The following is a 12,259-nucleotide window of genomic DNA, read 5'->3' as shown; positions in this document are numbered from 1 at the left end:
ATCTACTTGCTCTTATTTGTTGATCTGAGGTTGATGAGGATATACTGTTGGTTCTGGCTGTTGAATATGATCTGTTTAGTATAGGTTGGTTGGTTTGCTGCTAGATTGAAGTTTCGGTGGTTCGGTTGGGATTGAAAGGAGTTGTTTGTAGCTGCTAGTTTTGCTTAGTTTAGAGTTACTTGCGAGTACCTGTGGTTTTCGGTACTCACCCTTGCTTCTACACAATTGTGTAGGTTGACAGCTCTCTCAGATTCGGCTTAGTATTTTCTTTAGCAGATTGAGCTTCGGGACATACTCGAGAGGTAGCGGTTCATCTCAGACGCGCCCTTGAGTTATCTTTACTTTCAGTTTTGTTCTATTCGAGAACTATACTCTGAGACTTGTATATTTTTATTCGGATTCTGTATTTAGAGGTTTGTACATGTGACAACCAAATTCTGGGTAGTGTTGAGTCTTAATTAAAGTCTTCCGCTTATTTATTATCATTTATTCTCGTATTTCTACTTATCTATCGTTGTGGTTGGGTTAGGCTGACGTGTCCGGTGGGAAATGGACACGTGCCATCACATCCGGATTTGGGGTGTGACAGTTTGAATTGACTTAAAAGTTGGTCAAACCTACTTTAGGTCATTTTAACTTTTGAAAGTGTTTGGCAAGATTAAAAACAACTTACAATAAGTTTAAAATGACTTAAAAACAGTTAAAAACCAAAAGTAGGTTTCCCCCTGCTTTTTATTTGTTGATTTAAAAGTAATTTCAATTTGACCTTTTATTTTTGGACTTACAAGCTATTTTTTAAGCCAATCCAAACGGGCTCTTAATTAAGACTACACACACATATATATGGAAATTATTGTACTACTGAAGTCTAACAGTATGACACTACATGTCATATTTCAAACTGAATAATAATATGTAGGGCAAAAGATGTTACGTTTCTTAAAATACCTCTTAACCTCTTGTTGCAACATAAATCTTTTTGCAATTGAGCACCACCCGCTTCAGCCTGAAATAAATGGAATGTACACATTGAAGAAGTAATTTTGATAACGTGATACTAGATACACATTCATGAAAAAAAACTAGATATACACTAGATTAACCAATCTTCTTGTTGCCTTGTCAAAAAAATTGAGCAAATCATGCAAAATACTAGTCATCCTGAGGGGTTACCCGTCCTCAGTTTGTTCTTGACTAAAAAATTACCATAGCTTTAAACATAAACCCAGAAAGCAATAGAGCAAATACTCTCAATGCAACAAACCAATGGTTACCAACTTAGCATTTTATAGAACTACAATAGAAATTAAAGATTCATCATCACTTAACAAGGGCAGATCTATGAATTCACTAAAGTTACAATAAATAGTATCCTTGAAAAAGATCTTCCTTTGCTAATTAACTCAGGAATAGAATCGCAATCAATTTACTATATATTGAAAAGCTAACAATAAAAACACTAAACACAAATATATATTGATAATATAAATGTAAAATTATTCACTTATATTGAAAACTATAAATAAAGACTTGAAAAGAATTTTTTGTAAAGTTTTAACATGTAAAGCCTAATTTAAGTAAGTTACATTTTAATGGAATTAACATGTACATGATGTTACCCGAAAGTTATTCTTGAACTAATGAATATGTCTGTTTTTACTAGGATCCGATTTGCAAGTCATCTTCAAGTACATGCCTTAAAAACATTCATCACTTAATGACATTCGAGTAACAATGACAGGCTCATGAAGGTCATTCACATACCAATGAAAAGGAGAGTGGCGGTTAAGTGATATCTAGGGTTTTTGATGGCTAAAGAATGAAGCTTTTATAGAGCAGAAAATTAAAACCTTACACTTCTTAAATTTTCTTAAATATAAGTATATTATTTGTTAATTACTCCTTGTTTACTTATGACTAAAAGCATATATAGCCCTTTAAATTTAGCATTAAATGTCAGTTTGATAATTCAACCTTTTTAATAATTATTCAGATATCTTCACATGATAAATGTGTCTCTTAAACATCTCACGCTAATACGACAAATTATGTGTCTAATACTTATAGTGTATTTACTAAGAAATCGCTTGATACCTAGTAAAGAAGCAACTTATTCATATATTAGACTCACATGACTTTCGTAAATTGTATTCTTGTCTTATTGAATATTCCAATTAAACAAATTTCAAGTCTAAATTTCTCACCAACATCCATGTGAAGGATCAAAAAATAACATCATCACACCAAGTCTCTCAAAAGATAATAAATTATTTGCATAAAATATTTACATACATCTAATGAATACAAAATGTGTATTTTAATATTACTTAGTAAAGTTATTATATATTTTAGTTATCTCAAAGTTGAAAGATGGGTATTTCGTTACATCACTATCAACCTTCTTTTGCTTCACTATTTCCTCAATCCCCTTACACATCCTTTATAAAAAGTAGATTGTTTTTCAGCCTTTCTTTGCATATAGTAGTCAATCTATCATCTCCTCCTTTTTTGTGTAAGTCGCCCTATCAGATTTAGGAAACTTTATTTATAATAGAATTATTTCTCAAGTAGTATGTAATAAATTTGCTAGCTTGGAAAATAATATTAATGCAATAATTGAGTTTATTATCATATGTGAATGTATGCATATCTGGACATAGTTACTGTAGTCAAATCGTGTGAAAATAAAGAAACAATATCATATTAATTGAATGCAAACAATAAATATGAGATGCTAGGATTTTGATTTGTCATTATCTTTTTTTGATAGTTTTTTTCATTTCATACTTATTCTAATGGTGGAAAACAAAGAGTCTTTTTTTTTACTTTTTCTTTAATGGAAATCATGAGGGATTTTAAATTCGTTGAATGCAAATGAACTGCATGCAAATTATTCACAATGGACTATTTCAATTAAGGTTAGCCAATGAGCTAAGATGTCTCTATATATTGCCTCAACATGTAGTTGCACGGCTATTATCATATTATTATTTTTTATAGATAGAGAGATTTATTTAGCATATAAAGGAAACTTTGAATATTTGTTTAGCAGATAAAGAGGTTTTACAAATCTAATACTAGGTTAAATAAGAGGTTTTTGGTTAAAAATGAGTTGGGTCTAATATATATATTATTTTTTTTGGGTTAAAAACCAAGTGATGTATCATTAATTATATAGTATTTTAATACTTCCTCTATTTTAAAAAGAATAACCTAGTTTGACTTGGTATGGAGTTTAAGAAAATAAAGATGACTTTTCAATCTTATGGTCATAAGTTAAAGTTGTGTCAAATGTACCAAAATGTATTTTAATTTTGTAGTCTTAAACAAGTCACGTGAAAAGCTGAAATTAAAGTGTTGCAAAAAAAAAAGTCATTTTTTTAAACAAACTAAAAAAGGAAAATAGGGCATTCTTTTTTAAACGGAGGGAGTATATTGCTTTCCATCTTTGATTAACCTTTTGACTGAAATAATAAAATATAAATAATTTTTTGGATATAAAAGAAAGAAAAATGATCTTTTTAGTGAAATAACAAATATATGTGACTTTCCTAATGTGAAAGAAAAAATATATAGTTTTGTTACCAAACATGCTATTGTATTTAATAGTTTATTAAAATTTTCAGATTTTTGAAGAAGTCAAAACAATTCATTTGACTTACCAGCCTTTGCTCAATGGTCAGCAAATATGTTATACCTCTAATCATTTTTTTAAAGCAATTAATAGTTCTGAAGATGAAGGTTGTTGCAACAAAAGGTTTTCTTCTTTTGAAGAACATCATTTTGTTATTCTTCATTTTAATAGTAATTGAAGGTGAGTACACCTCTTTCATGTGTCAGTTATTCCATTATACAAGTGTATAATCGTACTCTCCTAGTCCAGTAGGGGGAAGTGTCATGACCCAACCAATTGGGTTGTACGAGACCTAGACTAACACCTAGATAGGAGTATCCTTACCACTCAAAGCAGTTGTTTAAACATGAGGGAAACAATTGATTTACTACAAATTCATATGCCTTTGAGAAGAACAAAACTTTATATGAACTATTTTACAAATACCAAGAAACTAACAACTCTCAGGAACTAACAAGATACATATTGGACAAGAAAATAGAACACAACCCCCATCATAAGGAAAGGTAACATGGAAGTTGTTGAAGATCAAAGTCACATGTACCTATGCAACATCACTGACCGTACAACCAGACTATACCAAGTGGCACAATAAGAGTAGTATCAGTACAAACAACATGTACCAGTAGACATCATTGGTCGACCCGAATCTACCGCATAATATCGAGTAAATAGATAGACAATTATGCAACAAGAATTACACAACCTCACTTCTCAATTCTCTTACCTCGACCCTTCGCGGGTTAAACCAAGACTATGTACCTCCATTATGCCACCCTAAGGCTTCTCCGGCCTACCCGTCATGCCATGTTGATACACAATTGAAACCTAACATATCTACCACATTAATGTCACTGACAATTGAAACCTGACATATCTACCACATTTCCTTTTGGTGGGAAACTAGACAGGAAAGGGTGCTCTGGCCAAGCTTCTTCATTTAGCTACTAAATCCAAGAAAGTCATGGTAGCAGATTTTATGATTGATGGTAATTGGAATGAGCTTAAACTTGGGCATGAATTACCCTCTTCTATTGTTAATGACATTCTTCAAATTCAAATTTTAAAAGGACATGACAAAATCATTTGGACTGTTGAATCAAATGGTAAGTTTACTTGTAAATCTGCAGGCATGCTGCTTAGAAATACTAAACCTTCCACTCTGACTGACTGCTTATAGCATATGGCACCCAAAAATTCCCTTCAAAGTGGCTTTTTTCATGATAAAGCTTATGAGAGGGAGGATTGCAAAGTCAGAAAATTAAAAGTTCATGGACCCTCTATTTGCAACTGTTGCAAGACACATCATGAAGAGAACATTCAACATCTTTTTAATTTGTGGATGGATAAAANTTCCTTTTGGTGGGAAAACTAGACAGGAAAGGGTGCTCTGGCCAAGCTTCTTCATCTAGCTACTAAATCCAAGAAAGTCATGGTAGCAGATTTTATTATTGATGGTAATTGGAATGAGCTTAAACTCGGGCAGGAATTACCCTCTTCCATTTTTAACGACATTCTTCAAATTCAAATTTAAAAAGGACATGACAAAATCATTTGGACTGCTGAATCAAATGTTAAGTTTACTTGTAAATCTGCAGGCATGCTGCTTATAAATGCTAAACCTTCCACTATGACTGACTGCTTATAGCATATGGCACCCAAAAATTCCCTTCAAAGTGGCTTTTTTCATGATAAAGCTTATGAGAGGGAGGATTGCAAAGTCAATTTGCAACTGTTGCAAGACACATCATGAAGAGAACATTCAACATCTTTTTGTGGATGGATAAAATTTGGTAATTGTTGTGGGATCAAAATTCACAAAGGATCTATCAGAGCTATGGTAATGCAGTGGTGGATGACAAAGACAAACAATAAAATTCAGGAGACAATGCACCAAATGTCTTCCTACTATATTGTGATGGGGGATATGGAAAAACAGATGCACTGCTAGATTTGAAGGCATTAAGGCGTCCACCTATACAATTATTAAGCAGCTTACATGGTTGATGACTCTTATACTCAACAAACAGTTTCCTTGCCTTAACTTTACAGGAAACTGGAAGGAGCTGTGCACCAAGATTGAAAGAGTCAACCCTGTCTTGAATATCAATTTTATTAAATGGAAAGAACCTCCTGATAATTACCTCAAGTTGAACACTGCTGGATGCTCAAAAGGTAATCCTGGGGAGGCTGGTAGTGGTGGTATATCATCAGGGTAATATCAATATGGCATTTCAGACCTATTTTGGTAATTGTAGTAACAACAGGGCTAAAGGATTGGCTATCCTAAAAGGCCTTCAATGGTGTGCTAGTATCATTTACATAATGTCATTATTGAGACGGATTTTATGATAAAGGGTAAGAATGTTATGATGTGGCAAATGCAAGATATTGTTATGCAAATAATAAAGATCATGAAAGAAGACAATTTCCAGATTAATCATTGCTTTAGAGAAGCAAATAGTGTAGTTGATGCACTAGCCCAAAATATCAGTACTCTCAGTTACAACAACATGAACTAGTAACACTTGCAATAACAATGCCTAGCTACATGTGTCACATAATTACAACACAATTACCGGGTTTTCTTATGTAACCACTAGTACATATTGGTCCTCTCACAAGATCCAAACTAAACTGTAGTATCATACTAGATATGGTATTTAAGCCAATTGTATATAATCATATTAGGTGTGGTATTCGAGCCAACAAACAATATCATATACTGGCATAGTACCCGAGCCAATCAACAAGCACATCAAGCATGCATAATCACACAACACAACAAGCATGCATAATCACGTAGCACAGTGAACTACACCACTTGAACCAACAAGTTACAATCACAAGTCATTTCATATGCTTACTATTACACATTACACAATATGACCCTACAAGCAATAAACATGCATATATACATAACACGGAAGCATACAACCATCACTTACATATATCACCATTATAAGTATACACAAGTTCCTTTGATTACTATATATGAGTTCCATAAATGGCTATAAATCAGCAATTTCATGAATGCCTAACCTTAATTACAATTAACATCAAGTCACCCCAATAAAGAAATTATAGATTAACAACCAAGCGCTAGAGAGCTATCCTCTAGTCATCATCTTTTTCCACCCTAACAACAATTACAATAATATTTAACCATCCAAACTTCATGCTTGAAGACCTAGGCATGAAATCTCTGAATACATACATGATATGATGCGATAAAAACAGGTCTAACTATAAATTTTGAAGAAAACATAGCATATTTGGGCGCCAAAGCAGCCGCTGATAAATCTTCCCAGAATACAGCCTCAGGGAATCAGCCTTTGGTGGACGACATGGAAAATCTTTAGACTTTCTCTTTCCTAGAGCGGAAATTCTCCCTCCTCCGTTGCTCCCTTACCTCGGGTGCTTCTAGAGGTTTTTAGAGCAACCCTCGTTTATTTTCTCCTTCCAAATGTGGGAGGAAAATAAAAGATGACACATTAATTAGGTTGGTAATTTTCAACACCTCGCTATAGCGGGACTCAAACCGCTATAGCGGCGTTGCCATAGCGAGGGACCTTCCGCTTGATGAGATGACCTCAACTCAGCCCAAAAATAATCCAAGCCAAAATCTGTCGTGCTCAAATTTTTGGAATCTTGCACTATCCTACCAAACGTTTGGGACTCTGCACGAGGTACCCTTTCGTAACAATGATGGATCGGATCATTATACTCACATGCCTCCAAGAGAGTGAGCACACTCTTTATGCCACCTCAGCATCAAAGGATGTATTTATTATACTTTAAAATAATTCACAAGGGTAATAAGCAGTGGCGGAACTAGGAATTTCATCCAGGGGTTCGAAAAATAAAAGTATAAACGATTTATCCTAAAACTAAAGGAAGAGAAGCTAAAATTATAAAATGCTCACAATGGGGCTAGAACCCTGGACATTAGGGTCAATTTAAAAGGAGGTTTACCACTATGTTGCTACAACTTACTTCATGATTATTAGGGGGTTCAAAATTAATATATCTACAAAAATACAGAAAACTTACCTTATATACACAATGTAATTTTTTTACCGAGGGGGTTTGGGTGAACCCCCTGAAAGCTACGTGGGTCCGCCCCTAGTAATAAGACTCATGTATAGTTAAGGTGTGTCGATGAGATTTCGCTTATGCCTTCCCCCAAAATTTTATGCACGATCAATATATAGATTTTAACACAATCAATTATCTTTACATGTAATACCGATCAACCTATCTTATTTTAAAATTAAAATTGCATCTTTCACTTTTTATGGAAGGATACCTATATTGATACCTTTTTGAATAGCTGATAGTGAGAATTTCATACACTTCAATATATGTATAATAATTAACTTAGATTCTACCAAAATTAAGGTAAATAAATTATTTTAAGTTTTAAGTAACACACGTTTATCACCTCCTATCGAACAAAATTACATGATAAGGCAGATATAGTTTGCACGTTTGAACTGAATTATACGATTGTGGCCTATATATATGTTAAGAGCACACATGAACCGAAACGAATCTAAGATTTGAAACTTATGAATTTCAACTTTTCCGCGAGTAAAATGAATTTGTCATAGGATAATTAACACCTAACCGAGCTAAGTTTACTCTTTAAAAGTTGTTTCCATACATGCATGGTGTTTCTTAATAATAGGAATCAATGGAACAAATTGAAAATTGCATACTTGTAGAAGTTTTTTAGTTGACATAAGATAATATATAATGTGTCTTTTAATATGAAGTTAACTGACATTCATGCCCTTCAACTTTATAAGTAAACACTTAAACTTGTATTAAAATTGAAAAAATAGCTAGGCACATGTGTCCAACAGAGGCGGCTCAACGTGATTGGGGGCCTAAAGCGAAATTTTGATTTGGGGCCTAAAATATAAACAAACTTCATGCATGTATTTATTCAAAATTTATTTTTCTTACATTATTTAGATGAAAATTATTAGTATTTTAATATTGTTTTTTCAGTTATTAATTTTAGGTAAGATTTTCAACTCAACATTGAAAAACATCCTTTCAGTGAGGCAAATATTAAATAAAGATAAGAGTTAGAACCATAGAATTTGACGCAAGAAGTTGATGACTTGGTATACCCATATTAATATGCTTGTAGAAATGCCTGAAACTAAAATTTAAAAAGAAATTAAAAAAATTGTAATTCACTTTGTTCAACACTTTTCACTATTAATTCTTATTTTTAACAAAGTACAAAAGATGTTAAATTGGGTAAAATAATATACATTTAAAAAAATTTATACTTTTTTATCATAAATAAACAATTATTTCTATAGAAATTTTAACACATAATTTATTCTTGTTAAATTTGGGGCCCCCAAGTTGCAAAAGCCTTATTTGCCAAAGCATACAACCGGCCCTGGCGTCCAACGAGATAATTCGCGTGAGATAGACTCGAACTTATTTGTAAGACACCCATCATATAGGACACATGTAACCACTTGTACAAATTTAAGTGTCTACTTGTGCACACCCAAAAATGGAAGGAATTAATAGATATCAGCTGAAGCCAAATTAAAGGCACAGTAATGTATTATGTCTTTAGACTTACAAATTTAGAGAGAAGGTTGTCATCAACATTGCAAAATACGAAATAGATATTAGGACTAACTCAACCCTAGAAACTTTTATTCATGAGAAAAATACAACAACTTAAAGTAATCTCACACACAAAGGAATGCATACCCTCCTCTCTTATTTGCACAAAAGGAAATATAACAAAACAAACTCATACTTTTAACTTTTAGTAGCAGATATGAAATCCCTAGTGGCATCAAATAAGACTGCAGCCAAAGATGGCTCAAAGAACTCAGCAACATGGTAACCATCTCCAAAGAGCTTGAAAGTTTTTATACCTTTCTCTTCCACAAAATTAGCAAAGTTGCGCGCGCCATCAACCAAAGGATCTTCAGAGACACCGGTTACAAGGATCCCCCAGCCTCGTGTGACCATATCATCTAAATGCTTTGACCCTCCGTTAAGAAATGGATTAGAATATTCATGATCATGATCCAATGTTCCTTTTGGTAAGGACAAGTCAAACATCTTGTCAATTGCATGTAATGGCAAAAGTTGATCATCCTTTAGCTTCTCTTCGGATTCTGTCCTGTTTTTGCCACTAAAATATGGTTGATGCAAGATTAGCCCTTTGATCTTCACTGGCTCTAGTTCTTTGTATGATGAAGATGCTACGCGTAATCCTGTAGGTAAGGGGGACAAAATTAGCCCATAAAATTATGAATAGTTCAATACGTTTAGATTTGGACATGTTAATAGAAGAGATGGACTCTAATCAAAGCTAAGCTAATCTCCTTGTTATTCCCTTCATCCCAATTTATCTAATGTATAGTTTGACTGAGCACGTAGTTAAAGAAACATAAGAAGAGTACTTTGCAATGTTCCAAAATTAACCTTAAAAAGAGTACACCTATGTAGACTTCTTGGCAAATAAGTAGGACTCAACAAGGATAAACTATTGACAATATGGTTAAATATTTGTCCAATAAATGAAATGTGTAAATCATATAAATTGGGAGAAAGGGAGTAAATGATACCCCTTATCCCAAACATTTTTTGGTGTAAGTTTAAGACCACGAGTTTGAAAATACTACACATGATATCTTTAATTTGAAATCATAAAATTCAAAAGTTTCCATGTACTTTTTAAACTCAGTATCCAGTCAAACTAAGATACTTCCATTGGGACATAGAGGGAATAACTATAATAAACATAAATATATACAGATTTGAACGCATCAATTTTAAATCTTGAATCCAAATAACTCTAATCAAGTACCTGCATGGTAAGCCATGTTTCCACCAGAACTGGATCCAAAAAGATAAACGTTACTCAAATCAGAATAATTTCGAATCCATTCATCTTGAGTTGATTTAATCCAATATAACCCGTCTATGGCATCATCGTAAGCTGCAGGAAGTCGATTTTCAGGGGCCAAACGATATTCAAGGGCGATAACCATCGCGCCAAGTTTCTCAGCAAGTCTCTGACAAAAGAGATCCCAACCATAACTATTAGCATGAAAGAAAACAAAGCCTCCGCCATGATAGTAGAAAATGACAGGCAATTTATCATTATCATGATTTGCAATTATTCGTCGTGGGACGTATATTCGTAGCCATGTTTTTTTGTTGATGTCAAGGTCTACATCCTTAGATATGACTAAGGAAGTATCATTGGGATCAGAATTGGCTGGTATGAGGGGTTCAGGTTTACGTTTAATTGTATCATTTGGTAATTCTTCAATGTTGAAAAAGGGATTGTCAAAAATTGGACGAACAAATTTTTGGCTAGACATAATAAATATTGATCACACAAATATGTATTGTAGGAGGTGAGCTTTATATTTTAGCTTAGTTTAGAGGGGTTATTATGTACTATATATATAGACTTATATAAGAAGAATAGTGACAAGTGGGAATTGTTGTATTGGGAATTGTGATAATTATGTGTAATTTGTTCAAGATACATTATATTCAGGTGGATTCACATTTATCTGATTTTCTAGCTTGCCTCTCTATTATCTCACTCTCTTCTCTCCTCTCTCGCTCAAATCTCTTCCTATGTATATGTATTTCAGAATGTATCTGGTATCCGAAATATATGTATCTAGTGTTATTCACATATATTTGGGATACATAGACTATCTCGATCGCTTCCCTCCTATCTCGTTCGACTCTCCCTATGTCAGTGTATGTGGTAGCAAAAATGGTGTATTGGAAATCTGGTATGAAATTATTAATTAGTGAGACAATATGTATTTATTTCAATCTACGGTAAAACCTCGTTAAATTAATACTCGCTAAATTAATAATCTCTGTAAGATAATTTTTTTTTTCTTCAGTCCCGACTTGGGCCAATGGAAAAAATCACTCATTTCGATAAGATAATATATTTTTAGAAGACCCCTATATAAATATATGGTCCCATTAATATTATAACTTAATAATTCTTTAAAATTACAAATATATCTATGATAATTTAGTGAAATATTATTTTATTGCTTTTGTTTTTTATTAAAATGTAAATCTAGTTGAAGCTCGCCTTTAACTTTTATTATTGTATCCTAAAGTTTCGGTGTTGTCTTTTCGAACTACACCATAAAAATGCAAAGAGTTCAAGATGTGATAAGTGTTGCCTTACACGTAACTGGTTCCCAAGGTATTGTATCATCTTCAACATTGTTTTTCAGATGATATCTACAATTTCTTCTAAAATCGGGACATATGAATATGAATCTCAAAACTTTCTTTTAATTAATAAATATTAATTTATCGATTAAACAATACATCTACAAATTAATAATATTTCATGGTCCCAACTATATTAATTTAGTAAGATTTTACTGTATTGGAAGAATTAGTAAATATGGTAGAAATGTTTGTCTAATTAGATAATTTTTCCATTTTTATTTTTGGCACTTTAACAATTAAACTAGTTATGAAAAACCTATGATGTCAACTGCCTAATATTTGTTCACAAATTTATTAACTAAGTAGTGTCAATTAAATGATATTTAATTGGTCTCATTAAGTGTAAATAAA

The 12,259-nt window shown here is 32.7% G+C and overlaps 2 protein-coding genes across 2 annotated transcripts in view; one reads left to right on the top strand and one right to left on the bottom strand.

The window, feature by feature from the left end:
* The window catches only part of LOC125863391 (sulfate transporter 1.2-like), a 529,831-nt gene that overhangs the window by 222,604 nt on the left and 294,968 nt on the right, over positions 1-12,259 (top strand). The gene's annotated exons all lie outside the window — the stretch shown is intronic.
* Positions 9,161-11,070, bottom strand: LOC125863402 (probable carboxylesterase 120). The gene is made up of 2 exons (XM_049543593.1): positions 10,494-11,070; positions 9,161-9,897 (listed from the first exon to the last, which is right to left on the bottom strand). Exons 1-2 carry the CDS (start codon positions 11,011-11,013, stop codon positions 9,434-9,436), a joined length of 984 nt encoding a protein of 327 aa, XP_049399550.1. The 5' UTR covers positions 11,014-11,070; the 3' UTR covers positions 9,161-9,433.

The sequence above is a fragment of the Solanum stenotomum genome, chromosome 4 (genome assembly GCF_019186545.1).
Source record: "Solanum stenotomum isolate F172 chromosome 4, ASM1918654v1, whole genome shotgun sequence".
NCBI lineage: Eukaryota > Viridiplantae > Streptophyta > Magnoliopsida > Solanales > Solanaceae > Solanum > Solanum stenotomum.
The sequence above is the reverse complement of the archived record's forward strand: the minus strand, read 5'-3'. Positions and strand labels throughout refer to the sequence as shown.